The sequence below is a fragment of the Octodon degus genome, unplaced genomic scaffold (genome assembly GCF_000260255.1).
Source record: "Octodon degus isolate 3935 unplaced genomic scaffold, OctDeg1.0 scaffold00068, whole genome shotgun sequence".
NCBI classification, from domain to species: Eukaryota; Metazoa; Chordata; class Mammalia; order Rodentia; family Octodontidae; genus Octodon; species Octodon degus.
Window position 1 is genome coordinate 11,077 of NW_004524644.1, and position 22,541 is coordinate 33,617.

Genomic DNA, 22,541 nt, shown 5'->3' on the forward strand with positions numbered 1-22,541 from the left:
ACATTGACAATTAAATTTTAATTTATAAATATTTCATTTTAAAATATTTTCCACCTTGTTATATAAGTGGTTAGAAAAATTTGGGTAGAAAAAAAACTATAGCTAAAAGCAAGCTTCAAGATTATTTTAATATTATCATCAAATGTTTTCTGTGTGATGTATCCAGGAAAGATAAAAGATCACATTGTTGAATGTGTTTTATTTGGTATTATCTTTAATTCTTTATGTCCCACCTTGAATTAATGTTTCCTTTTTATAAGCACCTTATTCTCAAATTCACATTCTTAGTCACCATGAAAAAAAAATCGCCATCCTTAGTTTTTCTACTTTAACCTTAGAATATTTCTTGGTAACTTTCTTGAACAATATCAAGGCATAATTTAAATTCTGAATTTTCTTTTGTGGCACCAAAGTAACATTTTGTTCTAGAACTGACCTGCCTTACTCTTTGTATTGGAAATAGAATTTTTAATTCTTTCATCTCTACCTCCCTGTGTTAAGAAAACTGTGTGACACTTGCTCCTTCTGCCTGTTTGGTGTCAAAATTTTTTCCAAGTGCAAGGGTGAGGATTTTTCACACTTTATAAAAAAATATAAACAAGGAAAAATAAGAGTTGCCCACATGATACACCCCTACACCATCAGGACTTTCCATCTTTTCACATTCCCTCATGAAGTGATTTACTACCCTTGACAAAGTTCTAAAAATTATCGATCAGCAGCATTAATTAATATGCCTAGTGTTGTAAGTTTATTAAGTTTTTAGAAATGACTAGGAACTTATCTGACTAGTAAAATATACAAAACACAAATATATAGAAGCATAGGTGACCAACTGTATTGGTAAGAGAAGAAACCAATACATGTCATCCCAAAGCTAAAGAGAAATTGTAAATGTTTTCTAAAGTTGAATTAGTTTTTTGTTTTTCTTTGAGCTAGGCTTTCACTGTATAGGTCAGGCTGGCCTTGAACTGACAACATAGCTCAAGATCCTCCTGCCTCAGCCTCTTGAGTGCTGAGACTGCAGTATGTACCATCAACACCTAGATTTGAGGTGTTTTGAAAATATATATCAGCACATTGTTATATTAGTATTTTTAAAGACACGGATATAAATTTTTAAATTGCTTCCATTGTACAGTTTTTATATCCTTTAAACATTTTTCTTTTTTTTTTTTTTTTTGTTTTTTGGTGGAACCAGGGATTGAACTTAGGGCCCTTGCGCTTGCCAGGGAAGCAATTATTCCACTGAGTCATCTCCCCGGCCCTTTATATCCTTTAGGTTCTAAATTTTCAACAATGATTCTCAATTTTGATCTGGCAGTGGTAATTTATATTCTTAGTTTTCACGTCAGCCTATAAGCTACAAAAGCAATTTTTGGAATTGTTTGATTCAGTAACTTGAATTAATATTCCTTGAGATAGGAGTTCCCACTTTGTATTTAATCTTTTCTACAGGGGTGTGGTTGCTCTTCAGACACTGCGGAAATTAGTTGAACTAACTCAGAAGCCAGTTCATCAGCTCTTTGATTACATTTGTGGTGTAAGCACAGGTAATTATTTGCTGCACGTGGTGCATTCTAGCAGCACGTTAAGGAAAAAAACCATTAAACAGTTTGACTTAACATCAAGGATCATTCTCTGAAATGATGAGTATTATGTGTACTTATGATGATAATCCTTTGGTTTGCTTAATGAATTTTTTTTTTAATTTTTAAAAACGTATTTTATTAATGATAACATGTGATCAGTGTTACTATTTCTTTCTCCCAGTTGGAAAGCAATATAGAAAGAAAATGTTCTTTAAAAGAGATTAGGGGAGTTGGTAGAGATTTTATCATATGTGATAAACTTTGCAGTGAGTTGTCAGGAAAGATGATGCAGTTCTTTGCAAGAATTCAAGATGTGTCCTCCCTGGCTAGGTTCATTTGCCTTTGGCTCTGTCTGAATGAATGAGATGGTTAGAGATGGTTAAAGAGACCAAAAAGTTAAATTATACGTACACCTGTATATACTGGTCTTGTCATCTTGTTTGTTTTGCTTGGGCCAGGTAAGGAGACTACTTGCATATGAATTTAATACACGCTAATGCAGGCTTCCAGCATGTTGAAGCTTCCATGCCATAGTCCTAGCAGGATATCCCTACTTTGCACAGGGTGGTCTAGAAGTCATTGTTTTTTTTTTTTTTTTACATGGCATAACATTTTTTTTTTTGTTCATAGGAAAATTTGCATGGGTTTAGGTACACAATTTCTGTACAAGTATAGGCAGACATCATCAGATTTGTACTATCACATACATATGTTATATTCATGTAGTATTTCAAAGCTTGTAGACCAAAAATGTTATTTTTTTTCAACAAATAATACTTAATGAATTTTTAAAAGTGTTTATTGTGATTAACATTCAAAAACAGATTTTATATGGTTGTAGTATGTTTTCAGTAAGCCAAAGAAGTAAGACAAATTACTGTTATTTCATGGAATTGTCATTGTAAAGAGTGATGAAATAGAAGGAAGACAATACTATATTTGAACCAATAGAAAAATCCAAGATTTTATTTTACACTTTTGTGAGGGAGTCTTTTAGCGAGGAAATTGCTTTATGTATCATTTTTTAAAACCAGAATTTAAATTCATAAATTTGAAAATTGTGTTTCTAGAAAACTTGCTTGCTTGCTTTACTTTTCTTTTTGCATTACAAGGGATCAAACTCAGGACCTTGTGCTTGCCAGGAAGGCAGTCATGCCCCAGCGCTATCTCCCCAGCCCCTGGAAAGCTGCTCTACATATATATTACTAGTGGTATACATACCATGAGATTTTGATTGGGGCTGGCCTGATAGCTCAGTGGATTAAAGCGCCTGCTTAAGCAGATGATACCCCGTGTGCCATGCTGGCCCCACCCCCTGGACACGCTGAGGCAGAGATTGAGACTGGCGTGGTGATGCGCGCCTGTAATCCCAGCACTTTGGAGGCTGAAAACAGGAGAATCACAAGTCCAATCTATGCAGTGAGACCCTGTAGACGCTGTCGACTCTGTCCTAAATACAAGGGAAAAAAAAAAAAAAAAAAAGACTTTGATCATATAGAAAGAATTGGCAATTTAGTATGACTGTTACTTTGAATTTTATTGTTTGACCTGATAATTTCTCACTTTCTGTTAGTTTACACTTCAGATTTTAATAGAAAAAAGGTAAAACAAAATTTCAGAACAAAATAATAGAACAACAATATAATTATAATTTTTAAAGCAGTTGCTCAGAGTACAAGATATGGGCATAAAAATTTCTCCAACCTGTATTAGCTCAAACCTTCCTTTATAATGAAAGTTAAGAGATGCTAATTGTGTGACTGATTTGCATTGCTTCTATTTTCCCTACTGTCCTTTCCCTTTTCACTCATCCTAATTCCTTTTTCCTTTTGAACAGTTTCTTCCCGGTTCACAACATGCATTGAACATTTTATTTTGTTTTAATTTTCATTTTATTTTGAAGAATGAAAACAAATAGTAGAAGCAAAGACAAACGGTAACATACGGCTATAGATATGTTACAGAGTTTCAAAATAAGAATAAAATTTAACAGTAATTGTTATATTACCTCTTTCTTTTTTATATTCTTTTTATCGTCAAATCTGTTGCTCAGATTAACAGATATAGCTATGCAAGACCAGACAAATAATTGAATATGGACACTTGCTTTTAATAAGCCTTAGTTTTTTCTTGTCTTTTTTACTTTCTTTAATATTTATTTTAAAGAGTATAATAATGATTGGTAAGACATTAGAAACGATACACATTTAGAAGCCCATGATGAGAGGTATTCAACCATGTTTTTTATATTACACATTGCTGTCCTCAGTGTAGTTGCTTAGATCTCAGATCTCAGTATAGAGTTAGTCAAAGTGAAAATTCTAAACATCAACTGCTTTTTTTCAAAGAAACTGATGGAAATTATTAATGCGATCATCTCAGCCTTGCTGTATATATGCTTGCATGAATTTTCCCTCTTCCTTTTTTCCTATATTCTCCTTGCCCTTATCTTTGTTGTTTAATCCTTATTTCTTTCCATTTTACTGTATCTATTACATCCTTCAGGTTTTGTTTATTCTTGCAGGTCCTTACACTAGGGAGACAATAGGATATTTACACATGTGGGTCTGATTTATTTCACTTATGAGCATAATCTCTAGTTGCATCCACTTGCGTATGTATCGAACATTTTAGAACTTACTCTTTCAATTTGACACACCAGAGAGACGATCCGTTGTTTACATATGTGAGTCTGATTTATTTCACTTATGAATATAGTCTCAAGTTGCATCCATTTACTTATAAAAGTCTCAAGTTTAACCTCTTTATGGCTAAGGTGTACTCTATTATATAAAAATACCATATGTTTTTTTGTTCATTCTTCAATTGATGGGCATTTGGGTTGTTTCCAAGATTTAGCTATTATAAATACTGCTCCTATAAATATGGATGCACATATATCACTATGGTATGATGTTTTAAATTATTATTATTAGTCTTTTTGAGAGAGGGTCTCTCTGTGTAGTTCAGGGTGAGCTCAATTTGTAGCCTAGGCTGGTCTTTTCTTTTTTTCCAGGCTGGTCTTGAATTCGCAATGATCCTCCTGCCCTATCCTTCCACTTACTGGGATAACAGGCATGCATCGCCATGCCCGGCTTGATGTTTTTAATTCTTCTGGGAAGATACCAAGAAGGGGAATAGCTGGGTAGAATCATACCTCTCTAATCCTAGTTTTTTGAGGAATCTACAGACTGCTTTTCACAGTGGTTATAACAGTCTACATTCCCACCACCAGTGGAGAAGGGTTTCTTTTTCCCCTGCAGCCCTGCCAGCATTGGTTATTGGCTGACATTTTTTTTTAAATGTATTTAGTACAGGGTTTACAGAGTCTTACTACGTAGATCAGACTTGTAGTGATTCTCTTGTTTTCAGCCTACCAAGCACTGGCATTACAGGTGCACGCCACCACGCCCAATCTAATTTTTTTTTTTTTTTTTTTTGGTACTGGGAATTGAAATCACGAACTTAAACTTGCTAGGCAAGCACTGTGTCACTGAGCTACACTCCCAGCCTTACTGGTTGACTTCTTAATGATAGCCATTCTTTCTGGGGTGAAATGGAATCTCAGTATTGTTTTAATTTGCATCTCTCAAATAAGCAATGGTGTTGAATATTTTTCATGTATTTACTTGCCATTTGTATTTCATCTGAAATGTGTATTCATCTCAGAAGTCCATTTTTTTTATTGGGTCTTTGAATTTGAGGAGTCTGATTTTTTTTTTTTCAATTCTTTTTTTATTGTTGTTACTTGGCATCAAATTCAGGTCCTTGCACTTGCCAGGCAGGCACGTGGGCCATTGAATTCTATATCTGCAGCCACTCTATTCTTTATGTGTTCTAGATGTCCTTTGTCTGAGGGATAATTGGCTAAAATATTTTCTCACTCTGTGGGTTGTCTTTTTACTGTATTGGTGATTTCTTTTGCTGTATGAGAGCTTTTTCATAAGATGAGATCCCAGTTATAGATTCTTTGAAGTATTTCACTTAATAGATTTTGTACCTTTTTTCTCATTCTTTCAAGTTACAATAGTAGTTATAAAGATCACTACAAACAAAATTAAGTGATTTCTTTACATTATTAGTTTTGAACATGACAGATATCCCGAAAGGCATGTTAACTGATGCTCAGTTGTCATGACTGAATGGGAGCAATTACAGGGAGGACCTGAAAACCTGAGCAATCCATTGATGTAAAGAATCCCTAGAACACTTCTTTTTAGGATAGAAAATGTTGAATTAAAATAAGAATGAATTTCTTTACAGAGGATCCTCAGGAATTTTAATATGTTGAAAATATGCCTCCCAAAATAAGAACATATAATAGGTAGATCTGAAGTTGATTTAACTCTGGAAACTTCTTACAAGAGACATTTCCTATGACTATAGTGTTCTTTTGGAAGTATTACCCTCATCATTTCTCTTATATTTGGAATGGTTCTAGGAATTCAGATGTCTTAACATCAGAAGTTGACCTCTTGCTTTTGCTCCATTGTTAGTGAAAGCTCAGTTAAGAGAATCTCAGCTCATTTATTTATGAAGTCAAAGATCAGTTTATGGAATATGTCTATTTCTGTATTACAGTATATCTTTTTCATTATGTTTTGTTTATGCTGATGTTAACTTGTAGTATAGTAATTTACTTCTCCTTTTTTTTTTTTCTTTAATATTCTAAATTTGTTTGCATGTGTGTTCTTTATAAAGCCAGTATGGTATATATTAGTTTAAAGGTGTAATAGCTTACCAGTAATAAAATTAATTCAGTTTTTGAAATATTTTTGCATCTTTATAGTACTTGTATTTAAAAAGAAAGTAACTTATTTACAAATTATTTTGTGTTAATTAGAAAATTTCTACAAATTAATAGTTAAGCTATAACATTGTATTTTTTTACTGATATACCGATTATAGTAAAATAAACATTTAAGCCACATTATGGTAGTGATTTCTTGTTTTTCCTCTATGTTGTGTTGCAGTCTCAGGCTGGGTAATGATGAGCAGGTCTTTGCTCTGTCCTGTGGGCTCTCCATGCCATCTTTTTCCTCTTTTTCTCTTTCCTTCAGGGTTAGGCCAATTAGACACACTAGGTGGCAGTGTGTCCTACCAATTACAGCTAGTAGATGAGATCATTATTTAAAAGGACATCCCAGAGTAACTAATTTCTTAAATTACATTGGTTGTAGGACCAACCTGAAGTAATAATTGCTTAATAAATTGGTGAGTTTTCAATATGCTGTATTCAATGACTAAAACTAAGTAATTTATTAATGTTAGGCCAGCATCTATCATAATCTCTGTCCTATATATTGTTTAATTTAATATAAGCAACATTTTAAAATATTTTTAAAGTGTTATTATTTTATCATCATCATTTTGGGGCAGCATTTATCTAAACCTTTTTTGGGACTTAGTAAAGTTTTTTATAGTTGTTAGCTCCATACAAAGGACTTAACTCATTTTAGTTATTATTTATCCCCTTTTAATTTTTATTAGTGCATGTTTGCAGTACATAATGTTTACATTCCTTGTGTGGAGTTGGCACGTGTGCATAGTACACCTTAATTTCTTTTTCATCCCTTTTCCTTGTCCCTGTCCCCTCCCTAATGTTAAGTAAATCAGATATAGAATCTTAAACATCACATGGTTTCTGTTACATGTGAAACCCAAATTATAGAGAAAGAGTAATTTAAGAGTTGGATAAGAAATTAGGGAGATAGATCTTTACCCCCATTTTATAGATGAAAAAATTGGGATTCTGAGGAATTAACCAGATGAGATAGAATTTAAGCCAGGCCAGTGCCTCAGAGGAGATCTTATAAGTGCAGTTGACATCATTGCCACTTAAAAACTAACAATTCTTTCTTTCAGGTGCTGTATTAGCTTTCATGTTGGGATTGTTTCATATGCCATTGGATGAATGTGAGGAGCTTTATCGAAAATTAGGATCAGATGTATTTTCACAAAATGTCATTGTTGGCACAGTCAAAATGAGTTGGAGCCATGCATTTTATGACAGTCAAACATGGGAAAAGATTCTTAAGTAAGTTATGATTGTTATTTTTAAAAAAGTTATTAGCTGAACATGGTGATACACACAGGTGTAATTCCAGCACTCAGGAGGCTGAGGAAGGAGAGTCACTATGAGTTCAAGGCCAGACTGGCCTATGTAGTGAGACCATGTCTCAAAAAAACTAAAAAACAGCAGTTCTTACTATGTAGGTGTGTATATTATAATTTGAAAAATATAAAGAATTTGTTACCATGAAATAGAGAAAATTGTTACTGTTATCTGTTACTGTTACATGTTGAAGAGTCATATTCTAATCATAGGTCTTTGAGTTCAGAAGTTTGAGATCTGCATGTAAAAGGATTGTGTTTTTAAAATATGAAAGTATATTGTGTATAGACAGTATTTGCATATTACTGTTGTTACTAAACATGTTATGCAGCCTTCTCTCATTATTTTAGAATTTAAAAACTCTTTCCAAGTACTACTAAACCAAAACACAGGATAATTTAGAAACTTAAAATATGTATGTTTTGTGTAGCCAAAATTTTGTTGTAGTTGTAAATTTATATCCTTTCTCTTTTTTTCCAACTTCTTAAAAATTTCGACATGGTTTAAAGACGATACTACATTCTACTGATGGTACTGTATGGTACTTCTTTAACAATTTCCACTTAGGATATTTGTGAACATTTTTATTATTCTTTAGTTTTTGTGTTTGTGAAGTGCTGTGATAGGAAACTTTAGATTTCTGCCCACATCTCAGAATATACCAGTATTGGTAAGATGCATATTTATTGGTTAAAATATTTATGTCTTTTTAAAAGATTTTATAAAAATGGAAAATATATAAAGAAAACAGTGAAAGCAACCTGTAATCACAATAGGAACAAAACCACCATAAAGCCATATGTGATGGTACATGCCTGTAATCCCAGCACTAGGGAGGCTGAGGCAAGAGGATTGCTGTGAGATCAAGGTTAGCCAGGGACTACACAGTGAGTTCAAGGCTAGCCTCAACTGCATAGTGGGGCACTGTCTCAAAATAAGCAACAACAACAACAACAAAATCCACTATTATTTCTGTTACAAAAAATGAGTGCACATGTGTTGTGTCTGTGTAATCATTCACTTTAAACATTGGGGTAATAATGTATATGTTGTTTGGTATCCTACATTTTTGACATCATAAATTATCTCTTATGTCATTAACATTTTTAAAACATGTTTTACACCTTGTGGTTACACTTTTCTGCTGGATAGTTAGAACCAAGATAAAGCAAGACCTATATAACTAAAAATGTAACTTTTGCTGTCTGATAAGGTCAGTCAGATCCCCTCAGGATTTACCCTGGAACCATGTAAAGCACCTTGTGGAGCTTTTGTCAGTGTCAGCCATCTGGATGAGTCACAGCCATTCCTCGACCAGTTTGCTCTCTGTGAAAGTCTGAGAGAATTTTTTTTTCTCTAGGTGATTCTCCTTAGGCACACTATATATACATCATCGATCACTTTCCTCTGTGGCCCCATGGTCTCCTTGATCAAAAATTGGGGACACCACCTAGTTATAGGATGTCACAGCAGAGGTTCTCTTATGTCCTGAGTCCTCACTGACCTTGAAGGTCTAGGGCCAAAATAGTGGCTATCTTCTTAGCCCATCTATCTGTCTAATTTTTAGTCTGCAAACTTTAGTTGTTAAACATCCAGAAGAGAAGCTTAATGAAAAGGGAAATATAAATAAAGGATCATTTTGTTCTGTGTTTGGGGAAATATATATATATATATATATATATGCATATATAATATATATGTGTATATATATATATATATACATATATGTGATAGGATAGATATAGAGCTACTTTCTATTCAATGAGAAGGTTTATATTAATAGTGTTTAAACAAGATACCATGTCTGTATCCTGTCCTCTGAATAACTACTGTGAAGACAATAATATGTGCAATGTATTAATTATTGTAACTGTCCTAACCTGTTTTGAAACTATTTCATTGCTATTTTATCTTTTTTTCCTCATTAAAGTGAATTTAAAAATGAGCAGTTGGAAAAAAATCTTGTTTTAATTAATTTATTTTGAGGCAGTGTCTCACTGTGTAGAACAGGCAGGCTTTGAACTCAGTTATGTAGCCGAGGCTAGCCTTGAACTCATAGCGATCCTCCTGCCTCAAACATGTTTTAATGATTGTCCACTATTCTAGTTTATAAATGTACTAATTTTTTCTGAAGAAGTCAGGGGAGGCAAGTATCTTGCCTTTCTTGGAAAGCATGAGTATTTTCTACTGATACTTAAAAACGCTTATAAAGAATGGGTCACTGAGCAATTTGTAAATATGGCTTTTATGTAAAATTTACTAGATTCTAGTTGAAAATGTGACTATTGTGTGAAAATGGCATTACAAAAATGGTTGTCCTCGCTAGAAAGCTTCGTGAAAACATAGCCTTTATGTTCAGGGAAAAATACTTTTTAAAATGGATAGAAAAACTTGATTAAAATTAAGTTCCCTTATAATACTTTGTAAAAACTACTATCCAAGAATAATTTCTGGAGTGTTGTAGTGATTCAGATGCCTACTCAAATGATTATAAAAACAATTTTTTGATGACATCAACTCTATAACTACATGTTCTACATTTCTTCCCGGTACCTACATGTGCTTACATGTCCTCTATTAAAACAAGTTCAGTGTTCAAATGTCTTGACCTGATTTTTAGGTAACTGTAGTCTGCACTTTTTCAGTCTTAACAAAACTGTCAGGTCCCTGGAAACAATAGGTTTATTCTGCTTTTATTTCTTTGCCGTATACCATATGTGTATGTGTGTGTGTGTGTGTGTGTGTATAAATTATATATTATATACTGGCTTTCAGTGTATTTCCTCACAGTACTGATGCCTTTTCAAACTACAAGTACACTTGTATACATGTTTTATGGTTATTGCAGCCAGTGTTGATTGATCCACCTTAGAACCATAGATATTTGCAGTTCAAGTCAGAGATAAATAAACTACATATTGTTTTATCTGAATTAATTGGATTATAATACCCTAGGAGGAGATTATTGTATTTCTGTTTTGTCCCTGATGGCATTTGACACAGCAACAGGCAGGTAGTTACTACAGAGTATATGTTACCTGGTTGTTAAGAGATAAAATAATTTTGATGTATTTTTTTTCTCATTTAATAAAGAGATAGAATGGGATCTGCACTAATGATTGAAACAGCAAGAAACCCTGCATGTCCCAAGGTATGTTTAGTCTCTATGTAACATTTGGAAGAAGATCCGATGAAAGTGTTTACTCCCAAGACCTTTTTGTTAAGGAAAACAAGTCTTAGAATTTCATCTGATAGATTTTATTAATACCTTTACATATTGTATCATTCTATGAATGTATGGAATGTGATGATTAAATCTTTCCTTGTGCAGTAGAAAATACCACAGAAGTTTAAGAACAGGAAATATAGAGAAGGATTTAGGAACTAAATATGGAGGATTATTTTATCATAATTATTTTAATCAAATCTAGTACATAAGGAAAATTACATTTCTTCTCCTAGGTTTTTAAAGGCAAATTTTATGTGTCATTGATATATATGTAATATTAATATACAAATAGAATCCCAGTTTTACAGATATATCTCAGCAAGACTTCATTTGTTTAAAACCTGATTATCTGAGTACTGTTTGAATCCTTTTCTTTTTTTTTAGGGTAATACTTATTTGCTTGAGGAATATAATTTCCTTGCCTAAGAGTTTCATGCATCTTGTACTTATTCTTGGATACAAGCTGCAATGAAAAATAAAATACAGCTCCTTCTGTTGCTGTTTAACTGGCATTTTCTTTTTTTTTTTTTAATTTATGGGTTATAAAAAATATTTTAAAGAGAATACAAAATGGTGAAAGAAACAAGCAAAAAAACCCATTAGAAACAATACAGAATTTCACTAAACAAAATAATAGGAATTTGATAATGGTGGTTGCATTACATGTTATCTTCAAATTGTTTAGATTACCAGATATAAACATGTAAAATTGGTATGAAAATTATAAGAAATTATGATGAAGAAAAAGATTAAGCATTAACAGCTCCTTTCAATAGGCCAGCATGTATCAGCAATGCAATTTAGGTTTTTGGTTTTTTGAGACAGAGTCTCACTATGTAGTTCATACTGACCTTGAACTTACTCATTATGGGTTTTTTGTTTTGTGTTTGTATTTTAGGGAAGGGTCTACAGGGTGTTTAGGGTCTCACTACTAGATTGAATTTGTAGTGATCTACCTGTTTACAGCCTCCCAAGAGCTGGGATTACAGGTGGTGCCGCCACGCCCAGTCTCAGTCTCTCTCTCTCAGCATGCCCCAGGGGCAGGCCCGAGGGGATCAAATTAGCCCTTTGTTTTTGTTTTTTGATACAAGGTCTCGCTATGTAATCCAGGCTGACCTTGAACTCACTGTGTAACCCAGGCTAGCCTTGAACTCAGTGAGCCTCCTGCCTCAGCCTCCTTAGTGCTAGGACTATAGGCATGTGCCACCATGCCCAACTGTTTTCATTCATTCTGTACATGTGTACATACACCAACTGTGGGAGCACTGTGTTGGACACATTGGATACATAGAAAATACAGCAATAGGGCCAGCCAAATGGCTGAGCAGATTAAAAGCATCTGCAAGCAGACTCAGGGGCTGGGGGTTCTATCCATGAGGTGCGTTGAGAGGTTGATTGAGACTGGGCGTGGTGGCACACCTGTAATCCCAGTGCTTGGGAGGCTATAAACAGGAGAATCACTGCAGAGCCCAATCTAGTAGTGAGACCCTGAACACTCTTTAGACACTTCCCTAAAAATACAAAAGAAAGAAAAGAAAATACAACAATAAAGTTTACAGCTCTGTAAGCCAGTGTAGCTGTTGATGCAATAATCACACAGATGAAACAGAGCTTCCTGAAGAGCGAGCCATGGAGCACTTGGACAGCATGTCTTAAAGGTGTACAAGAAAACATGGCTCTGTGAGAATCGCTGTGAATGCTATAAGTAGGAGCGTTGCTGCCAGAGGGATGGAGGGAATGTCTTGTGCAGGGAGAATTCCAGGAACTGAAAGAGTTTTGAAGACTAGTCCAAGAATCTGAGGGCAACGCGGGGTGGGAGGCTTAACAGTGGGTAATGGGCAACTTAGAACTTTTTTGGAGAGGACACTAGGATGCGCATTTCACCTCTTGTTTGTTGCCCTGTATCTCCTGAATTCTGCTTGCTTGCTTCCAAGTTGTAGAAGTTGTCACCTTTAAATAAAAGAATATTTTATTTCTGAGTATGGGGAAACTTTTAGTCAAAAAGTCCTTTCTCATCACAAAAGGTATGAGAACAATACCCCATACATTCCTTAATCCAGTTTTATCTATATTCTGTACTAATTATGTAAAGACCTGGATTTAATGTTTGACCAGCTCTTATCCATAGTGACCTAGGAATGGAAATGAGTAACTTACAGGAATCTAGGATATGACCTTTGATCACTTAATAGCAAAGCAAACTGATACATGCTTGGACTTGGCACAGGGTGCTGAAAACTTTGGCCTCCATACTCTTCTGGTATTAAGTTCACATTACAGATCATAAACAATAGCATGTTTTATTTAAACCCAGTGGACAGCAAAATCTGAAACCTGGAATGACTGATGTTAAGGTTTCTTCATAAAAGTTAACTAACTACCAACTTTTAATAGCTATGACTTGAACATGACAGGGACAAGCCATACAGTTATATGTAGAAGATGGGTAAGGCAATGATCCTGAGAATCTTCAGAAGATTTTTGAATCTAGCAGTTAATTGGAATGATTCTCACCCTGACTACTATATATGTAGACATGTGTGAACTAAGCAACTGCACTGAAGATGGCAATTTATAATAGTAGATTCATGCTTGGAGTGCCTGTCATTCTGGTCTTCTGAATATGGGCTGCTTGTCATGACATGCCAGTTGCTGCTGTGCTCTCTCGGGTAGGTGCTTGTTCAAAAAGAAAGGGGTGGTAAATGAAGACAGGAGACAGGAAAAGGGATGTTGTGGGACTGTCCTGCTTCAAGGTTGTATAGGGTTAGATTTTTGGACTTACGTGTAAACGTAAAATTATATAATTCTTTATGCCTATTTTAAAAATATATTCTAATTTTTAAATGTTTTTTCATCATATTGTGTAGGGACTTAAAGTTCAACATATCAATACTTGATGACAAATACCTATTCCATGTTATGCCTGAGATGTTTGATATTCAGACAGTGAGGTTAAGCTAAACAGCCTAGGTTGTATGGTAATAACAATAAGCTTCTCTTCTGGAGCGTTAACAACCTAAGTTTGCAGACCAAAATTAGAGAAAAAGGAGGGCCGCAAGGAAAGCCAACATTTTGGCCCTAGCCTTCCAAGGTCAATTAAGACTCAGGACATATGAGAACTTGTACTGTTATGTCATGTAACTAACTCGGTAGTGTCCCAAATTTTCTGATCAAGGAGATTATGGGGCCAAAGAGGAAAGTGATCAATGATGTAGAGTGTGCCTAAGGAGAGTCACATAGAGAGAAAACATTCTCTCAGGCTTTCACAGAGAGCACATTGGTCAAGCAGTGGCTGTGACTCATCCACATGGCTGACGTTGACAAAGAATCTACAATCTGAGGTACAGGGTCTCAGGACAAATCCTGAGGGGATTTCACTGACCTTCTCAGACCAAAAAGCTACAACTCTTGTTGCACAGGTCCTGCTTTACCTTGGTCTTAACCATCCAGCAGAAAAGCATAAAAACGAGGTATAAGAAGTAAAGCCATGCTGTTATGTTGAGCTGTAGGGGACTCATGTCAACAATTTCTGCCCGTGAAGCAGAAGACCCAATACTATTATGGACTACTGGACTCTTTTAGAATATTTTGCTGAGTTAACACACCTATAATATTCAAATGATGGAACTAAACAGAAAAGGAGATACAGCTGAATGTCCATTTTGTATCTGTGTATTCAAAATGTTTAGGATAGTTACATTCTCTTAATGAATAGAGGGATTTGTTCTAATAGTGTTTGTGAATAGGATATCATGTCTACATCTTGCACAGCAAATAACCACTAGGAAGAGAGTATGCAATGTGTTAATTATTGAAACTGTCATACCAATTTGATTTGAAACTGTCTCATTTCTATTTGTTTCTCAATAAAATGGAAAAAAAAAAAAAAACCTATGACTTGAGAACTCCAAGAGTTTGAGTAGTACTGTTTTAGCCAGAATGCATTCATACTTTAAAGAAACATAGAAACAAAGAGTAGATTGCAAATGATACATGTAGGGGCCAGATAGATGGCTCAGTAGAATAAGTGCTTCCCTTGCAAGTGCAAGGGCCTCAGTTCAATTGCCAGTTCTACCAAAAAAAAAAAAAAAAAAGAAAAGAAAGAAAAAGGAAAACAATACATGTATTATGAAAATATCTTTATTGGGCTGGCCTAATACTTCAGTGGACTATAGTGCCTGCTTAGTCAGAGAACAGCAGCCAGGGTTCAATCCCCAGCATGTCATGCAGGCCCCACCCCCAGGGCACACTGAGACAGCTGTGGAGACTGGGCATGTTGGTGCATGCCTTAATCCCAGCACTTACGAGGCTGAGTACAGGAGAATCACGAGTCCGATCTACATAGTGAGACCATGTAGACCCTGCCCTAAATACAGGAAAAAAAACAAACGAAGAAAATACCTGTATTGCGGACATTGTGAAAATTCATATATTACTCATCTATAAGTAGTTTTTATCATTACTACTGTATCATAAAGGTCTAGAAATGCATGCTTTTTAAATAAAATTATATAGTCAAATATATATTTTCCTTTTCAGCATCTCCTCCCCCCATTTTTCTATTTATGTATTTGACCTCACTACACAGCTTGGGCTCATAGTGATCCTCCTGTTTTCAGCCTCCCTGTTGCTGGGATTACAGGCATGCACCACCACCACCCTGATTCAGTTGCAGGCCTGCCCCCACCCCTGGGGGCGCAGAGCTGGCACTGCATGTGGGACTGGGGATTAAACCCTGGTCCCTGAGCTTGCCAGAGCAGGCGCTTAGTTCACTGAGCTGTCTTGCCAGCCCTTTATTGTCCTTTTCTAATACATTTCTTGGAATTATCTCTAACCTTATGTATATTTGCCATAAAAAATATGTGTGTTACACATTGATCTTGTTTAGAGAGCTGAAGACTGTTCACCCCTACTGCTAAATAGTATTTAATTTTTAAAGATCCTAAATATTGCTGTTATAGTGGTATTGTTTACTTTTTCATTTACTAGGTAGCTGCTGTAAGTACCATAGTAAACAGAGGGATAACACCGAAAGCTTTTGTGTTTAGAAACTATGGTCATTTTCCTGGAATCAATTCTCATTATTTGGGAGGGTGCCAGTATAAAATGTGGCAAGCCATTAGAGCTTCATCTGCTGCTCCGGGCTACTTTGCAGAATATGCATTGGGAAATGATCTTCATCAAGTAAGTGGACTTACATGGCCATCTTTTTAAATTTTACATGATTAAGAAAGAGTGAGCTCTTATTAAATGTCCGTCAAGTTCCCAAGGATCAGTCAAGGAGATCTCTTCAGTGTTAATACTATATGTCTAGAAATACACAGCTTAAAGCAGGGAATGATGGTGCATATGTGTAGTCCTACACTTTGGGAGACTGAATCAAGATTACAAGTTCAGTCCTAGTCTGGACAATTTAGCAATTTAGTGAGATTACATCACAAAATAAAAAGCACTGAGGATGTATGTTACTGTAAAGGCCTAGTTTTTATTGTTGAAAAAATGAGATAATGTACATGGTTATCTTTCACATGATAAAAACTAAAAATGACCAGGTGTGGTGGTGCATCCCTATAATCCCAGCATTTGGGAAGCTGAGGCAGGAGGGTTGATGTGAATTTGAGATCAGCCTTGGCTGCATAGTGCATCTAATGCTGAACTACATGGCTAGACCCTGTCTCAAAAAAGAACAAAACAACACACACACACACACACACACACACACACACACAAAATGAATTCATTCTCTGAAAATTCAGAACCCAGTCTACCTGACAGCTTTGGAGGGCATAGCTGAAGGAGACAATACAGTAGAATAATAGTAAACACTCAATAAATTAATTGTGTGCCGTACACTTACTTAATGCTTTGCATGTGTTTTCTCATTTAATCATTGCTACTCATGAGACAACTATTTCCATTTTATACTTCAGAAATTGGGGCTGGGGAGATGGCTCAGTGGAATAAGCACTTCCCTGGCAAGCACAAGGGCTTGAGTTCAATCCCTGGTTCCGGAAAAAAAAAAAAAAATCTTGAGAAATTGGAATCTTAAAAGTTAAGGAAAATAATTGGACAAGCATCCCAGCTGTTATGGGACAGCTAGCTTTTTGTCTGTAATTATCTTGTTTTAAATTTATGGTTAGATTATCTTTAAATATTCTGCGTAGTACTTTTCTATTTTGTAAACTTATTTACGTAAATATTTTCTTCTGTAAAGTTTTTCTCATTCATAGAAATTTTAATTCATAACTTATATTAAGTGATAAAATCAATAATGCTTTTTTAAAAAAAATTATTTATTTGTGTGTGTGTGTGTGTGTGGCCAGCTCAGCCCACCAGGGGGCGGGGCTGGCTGGCATGTGGTGCTGGGGGATTGAACCACAGTCCCTGTGCTTTGCTAAGATTGTTCTAAGTAGGTGCTTTAGACCACTGAGCCATCTCACCAGCCCCTCAATAATGCTTTTGAGCTGATAGATTTTATTTAATTTTTTTTAGAGACTTTATTTTTTATTTATTTATTTATTTATTTATTTATTTATTTATTTTGTGTGTGTGCAGCCAGCTCAGCCCACCAGGGGGTGGGGCTAGCTGGCATGTGGTGCTGGGGGATTGAACTGCGGTCCCTGTGCTTTGCTAAGCTTGTTCTAAGTAAGTGCTTTAGACCACTGAGTCATCTCGCCAGCCCCAGAGCTGATAGATTTTATGTGATGTCCTACTTAAAATTAGTTTCATTCAATGGAACTAATAAGCTTCATTTTCTTTTCTTTTTTTTTTCTTTTAATGTATTTAAGACAGGGTCTACAGGGTCTCACTTTGTAGATTGAACTTGTAGTGATTCTCCTGTTTTCAGCCTCCCAAGCTCTGGGATTACAGGCGTGCACCACCATGTCCAGTCTCAATTGCTGTCTCAGTGCTCCCAGAGCAGGGCAGGCATGGCATGCCGAGGATCGAACCTTGGCCACTGTGCTCTGCCTAAGCAGGCACATTAGTCCGCTGGGCTATTGGGTCAGCCCTCAAGTTTCATTTTCTCATCACTGAAGTATATGTGCTCTCTTGGAATTCAAATATCTGTTATGAAAAAAATCTAGTATTCTTGACAGGGACTTTCATATAGCATTCAAAGCTCATACATAGACCTATAGAAGTTGTATATCAAGTATATAAAATTTAAAACTTTCTAATAATTTTAATTTACATTGCCTTTGACTACATAAAGAACATTGTTATGGTACTTACCAGGCATATGATGTGTCCTAGAAATTTGTAAGGTTGTAGGAATTCTTCAACTAGTTGCCATTCACTGCTCCTTACTCAAGTAGTAGCATTAAGTATCTTGCAGTTTTGATGCAGTTGTCCCGTCTCTCTTTTAACATCTCCACCTCCAAAGTTAAATTGCTCATTCCCTGTCTTTGGAGAAAGAATCTGAGCTTTAGGGAGATGAATCCAGGGCTGTGTGCATGCTGCATGCATTACACTTTAGTCCCTTACGTTGAAGGCTTAGGTGACTGCTGCTAAGGTGATACTTCTCTTAGCCTTCACTTACATTTCTAGTTTGTTCAGAGCTTAACATCCATTAACCTTAAAAAATATGAATTTCATATAAATAGAACAGTTAAAGTAGACTAAAAGTCTAATGTAGACTTTTAACAGAAGGAGCCTGCCCAGAACCTACCAAATTATACCAGGCCACAACTAATGGTTGTTTTTTTTTTTTTTTTTTTATACAACTAAGTTGTAAGATTTACATGAAGGATAGAAGAATTAAAATAGCTAGAACAGTTCTTTAAGAGAAAGGACAAGGTTAGGGGAATCATATACCCAATTTTAAAAACTTACTACACAGATACCGTCAGCATGACAGTGTTGTTATTTACATGAGGATAGAACATGGGTACATGGAACAGAAGAGGGGAGAAGTAGACCTACACATACATGGTCTTTGATCTTGGGCAGAGAGGCAAAAGCAGTGAGTGGAGTAAGGGTAGTCTTCAGCATTTTCGTTGGAAATTGGTCATGCCTTTATCTCTTCCTCTTTCTTTCCTTTCCATCTTCCTTCTTTTTTGTCCTACACATAGACGTACACTAAAGGCTTGACTTCACCCTCACATCTTATATGCAGAGATTATTCAAAGTGGATATAGTTTAGAATGCGAAAGCTATAAAACTTTTAAAAGAAAATAGAAAAACTTTATAGCCTTGGGTTATGAGACGATAATTATACTGAAATCATCATCTGTTAAAAAAAAAAAACAGCTGATTAAATTGAACATCATTGAAGTTAAAATCTTGGGCCAACGAGATAGCTCAGCTGACTAAAATGCCTGCTTAGGCAAGCATAGGGACCACGGTTCAATCCCTGGCACCACAGCCTCGCCAGCCCCACCCCCAGGGCAGGCTGAGCCAGCCGAGTCTGGACATGGTAGCGCATGCCTGTAATCCCAGTGCTGGGGAGGCTGAAAGCAAGAGAATCACTATGAGTCTGAGCTGTGTAGTGAGACCCTGCAACAACCAAATATATAAAAAAGAAAAAAAGGAGATGTTTATTTTGAGCAAGATATGCAAAGTAATTAAAAAATTTGTTAAAAATAGGAAAGGTCTGGCTTACTGTAAAATTTCCCCAGGCTATAAAGTTTTCAACTTGTGTAGCTGTAAATAATAAAATTAATTCACTTTAAAAAGAATATCTTCTTTTTATTTTTTTTTAAATTTTTATTTATTTATGTGTGTGTGTGTGTGTGTGTGTGTGTGTGGCCAGCTCAGCCCACCAGAGGGCGAGGCTGGCTGGCATGTGGTACTGGGAATTGAACCGAAGTCCCTGTGCTTTTGCTTAACTTAGCTTGTTCTAAGTAGGTGCTTTAGACCACTGAGCCATCTCACCAGCCCCGAATATCTTCTTTTTAAATAATTTTTTGTTTGGTTTAATTTGTTGCTGTTTTCCCTATAAATAAATGTCCTATTCCTTAAAATACAATTTTTGTGTTTTTCATATTTATAACATACAATTTCACTTTTAAGAGTCCTTTTTAAAAATTATTTTTGTAGGATGGAGGATTGCTTCTGAATAACCCTTCTGCGTTAGCAATGCATGAGTGCAAGTGTCTTTGGCCAGATGTCCCGTTAGAGTGCATCGTGTCCCTGGGCACAGGACGCTACGAGAGTGACGTGAGGAATGCTGCAACCTACACGAGCTTGAAAACCAAACTCTCTAACGTCATCAACAGTGCAACAGACACTGAAGGTCAGTTTGGCAGAGACACTTGAACCTAAAATACTGAGGTCGTAATAGAATATGCTGGTAAGAACTGCAGAAGAGTGTGCTGTCTGAGTTGTGGGCCGAGGAGGCCCTGGTGGGGGCAGTGCATTATGGCCCCTTTTCCTCACCCCTTTCCTATTGAGTGATCCTAGAGAGCACTCTCCACCTAGCAGCTGATGCTGCCTTTGTCTGCTTTGGGCTGGGAAGTGACTAAAGCCTGGACAGCGCAGAAGCTTCTGTGTACGGTCTTGCTCAGTCGAGAGAGAGGGAAATGACAGAAGGACTCAGGTTGGTTCTACTGTGCTTAGGGCAACCATGGAAGAGAGTGTAGCACTTACGGCATGAAGTTACTAGGCCTGTGGATGCAAACTGCAGTCAGAGTAAGCTGTTGTTTCCTTGTTTTTTGTTTAGTTTAGTTTTAGTTTTCTGAGACAAGGTCTTTCTATGTAGTCTAGACTGCCCTTGAACTTACTTTGTAGCCCATGTAGGCCTCAAACTCACAGGTACCCTCAGCCTCCTGAGTACGGTGTTACAGACATGTGCTACCTTACCTGGCCTTGCTTTCATTCTTGCTGCCCCTATAGCATGGTCTTCTTGCTACAAGGGCTGATGTGTAATCTGTGTAAAATATAAGTCAGATCATTTCTTTCTCAAAACTTTCTAGGCTCCTTGTCACACTTGGAACCAAATACAAAGCCTGATTGACTGAAATTTATCAGTCACTAGAAGATCTAGTCTTTTCCTAAGCAATATAGTGACACACTATCCTAGAATAAAAAAGTAAAAAGGGCTGTTGTTCAGTGGCAGAACAACACTGTATTTGATTTCTAGTACTACATACATGCATAAAAAGTGGCAAGCACAGTGAGATAAGCATGTTTGAGAGGGCTGGCCAAATAGCACAGTGGATTAAAGTGCCTGCAAGCAGGTGCAGGGGCCGGAGGTTCAATCCCTGGGCCGGTCGTGGTAGCACACACCTGTAATCCCAGCTCTTGGGAGGCTGTAAACAGGAGAATCACTACGAGTCCAATCCAGTAGTGAGACCATGAACACCCTATAGATCGTTCCCTAAAAATACAAAAGTATGTTTGAAGCAACATAGAGTATTTTGAGAGGGATTATGGGCAATATATCTTTACAATAAAACTAAATTTCCATTTTTTGAGCATATGTCATATGTGTTTATCAAAGCTAACATGTTTGTATCATTAACTAGAGTGTAAATACATGAAGGCAGCATTTCATGTTTCTTTAAAGTTCATGTGATTGGCTGCTTTTTTTTTTACGTTCGGGAACAGTGTCACTGCACTGCCCAAGAAGGACTTGTGATCCTCTTGCCTCATGCAGGGATGACAGTGTACGCAGCAACACCTTGCTTTTTGCTACTTTCTGAACCAATTTGGTAGTCTTTTGTCATGTCTTTAGTCAAAACATTTAGTTCTCATGGTCATTTTGATTTTGGGAAAGAGTTGGAAGTCACCTCGTGCCAGATCTGGTGCGTGAGGCACTGTATTGTGCCTGCCTTTCCATTGGATGGCACTCGGCGGCAGTGTTCACCTCCTGAAGACTCACGGAGGAGTTCTTTGTTCTCCCAAAACTGCTTCAGAAAGTGGCAAGAGTGATGGGATAAGTGTATTTAAAGCAAGGCATAGTCTTTTGTGAGGGTAAGTAGCATTGTGTCTTACTGTACTCACTTTTTACATTTTAAGCATTCACTGTGTTTTGGTCATGACTTGTAATGAGAACTATATTGATGAAATATTTGTAACTACTAATTATAGGTTGCTTTTGGCCCACAAAGACAGCAGTTTCATGTGGTTCAATCCAGCATATAATTAGTTACTAATTCAGTGGTTAGTGTGTACAATTAGGGCCATGAATTAAGATGAATGAGGAAACGGTCACATCTGGTGAGGGTGGATTTTACTTAGGATTCATAAACTTTACAATAAAAGCATTAGAGATACAAGTTTAGAAGGAGAAACAAAATCACTTATTGAAAAGAAGAGAACTAAGGCGATATCTGTAAGTCATTTTTTGTGTGTGAAAACCTTACTAGTCAGAGGTCTATAATGACAAAAATTATAAAAGAAATTAATATACACTCAGAAAACCTTTTTGTTAAAAATGAAGCAGCTGTAGGGACTTTAATTAACTAAAAATAGATTAGCAAACACATGAAAGTTTCACTAGCATTTTTAAGTGTATTGAATTCTAATAATCCTTTTTCGGGGGCGGGGGAGATGGCTCAGTAGGATAAGCGCTTGACTGGCAAACGTGAGGATCTGAGTTCAATCCCTGGTTCCACAAAAAAAAAAAAAAAAAAAATCTAATAATCCTTTTTCTTACATTTAA

At 36.1% G+C, this 22,541-nt stretch overlaps 1 protein-coding gene across 2 annotated transcripts in view; it reads left to right on the top strand.

Moving 5' to 3' along the window:
• The window catches only part of Pnpla8 (patatin like phospholipase domain containing 8), a 31,072-nt gene that overhangs the window by 4,143 nt on the left and 4,388 nt on the right, over nt 1-22,541 (top strand). Inside the window, exons 4-8 of one of the 2 annotated variants that reach the window (XM_004634966.2) lie at nt 1,459-1,553; nt 7,458-7,629; nt 10,801-10,858; nt 15,926-16,120; nt 19,976-20,171. In XM_004634966.2, the coding sequence (XP_004635023.1) occupies nt 1,459-1,553; nt 7,458-7,629; nt 10,801-10,858; nt 15,926-16,120; nt 19,976-20,171 (716 nt within the window). The remainder of the gene's footprint in view (nt 1-1,458; nt 1,554-7,457; nt 7,630-10,800; nt 10,859-15,925; nt 16,121-19,975; nt 20,172-22,541) is intronic. The other variant, XM_023719490.1, reaches the window with a different exon arrangement.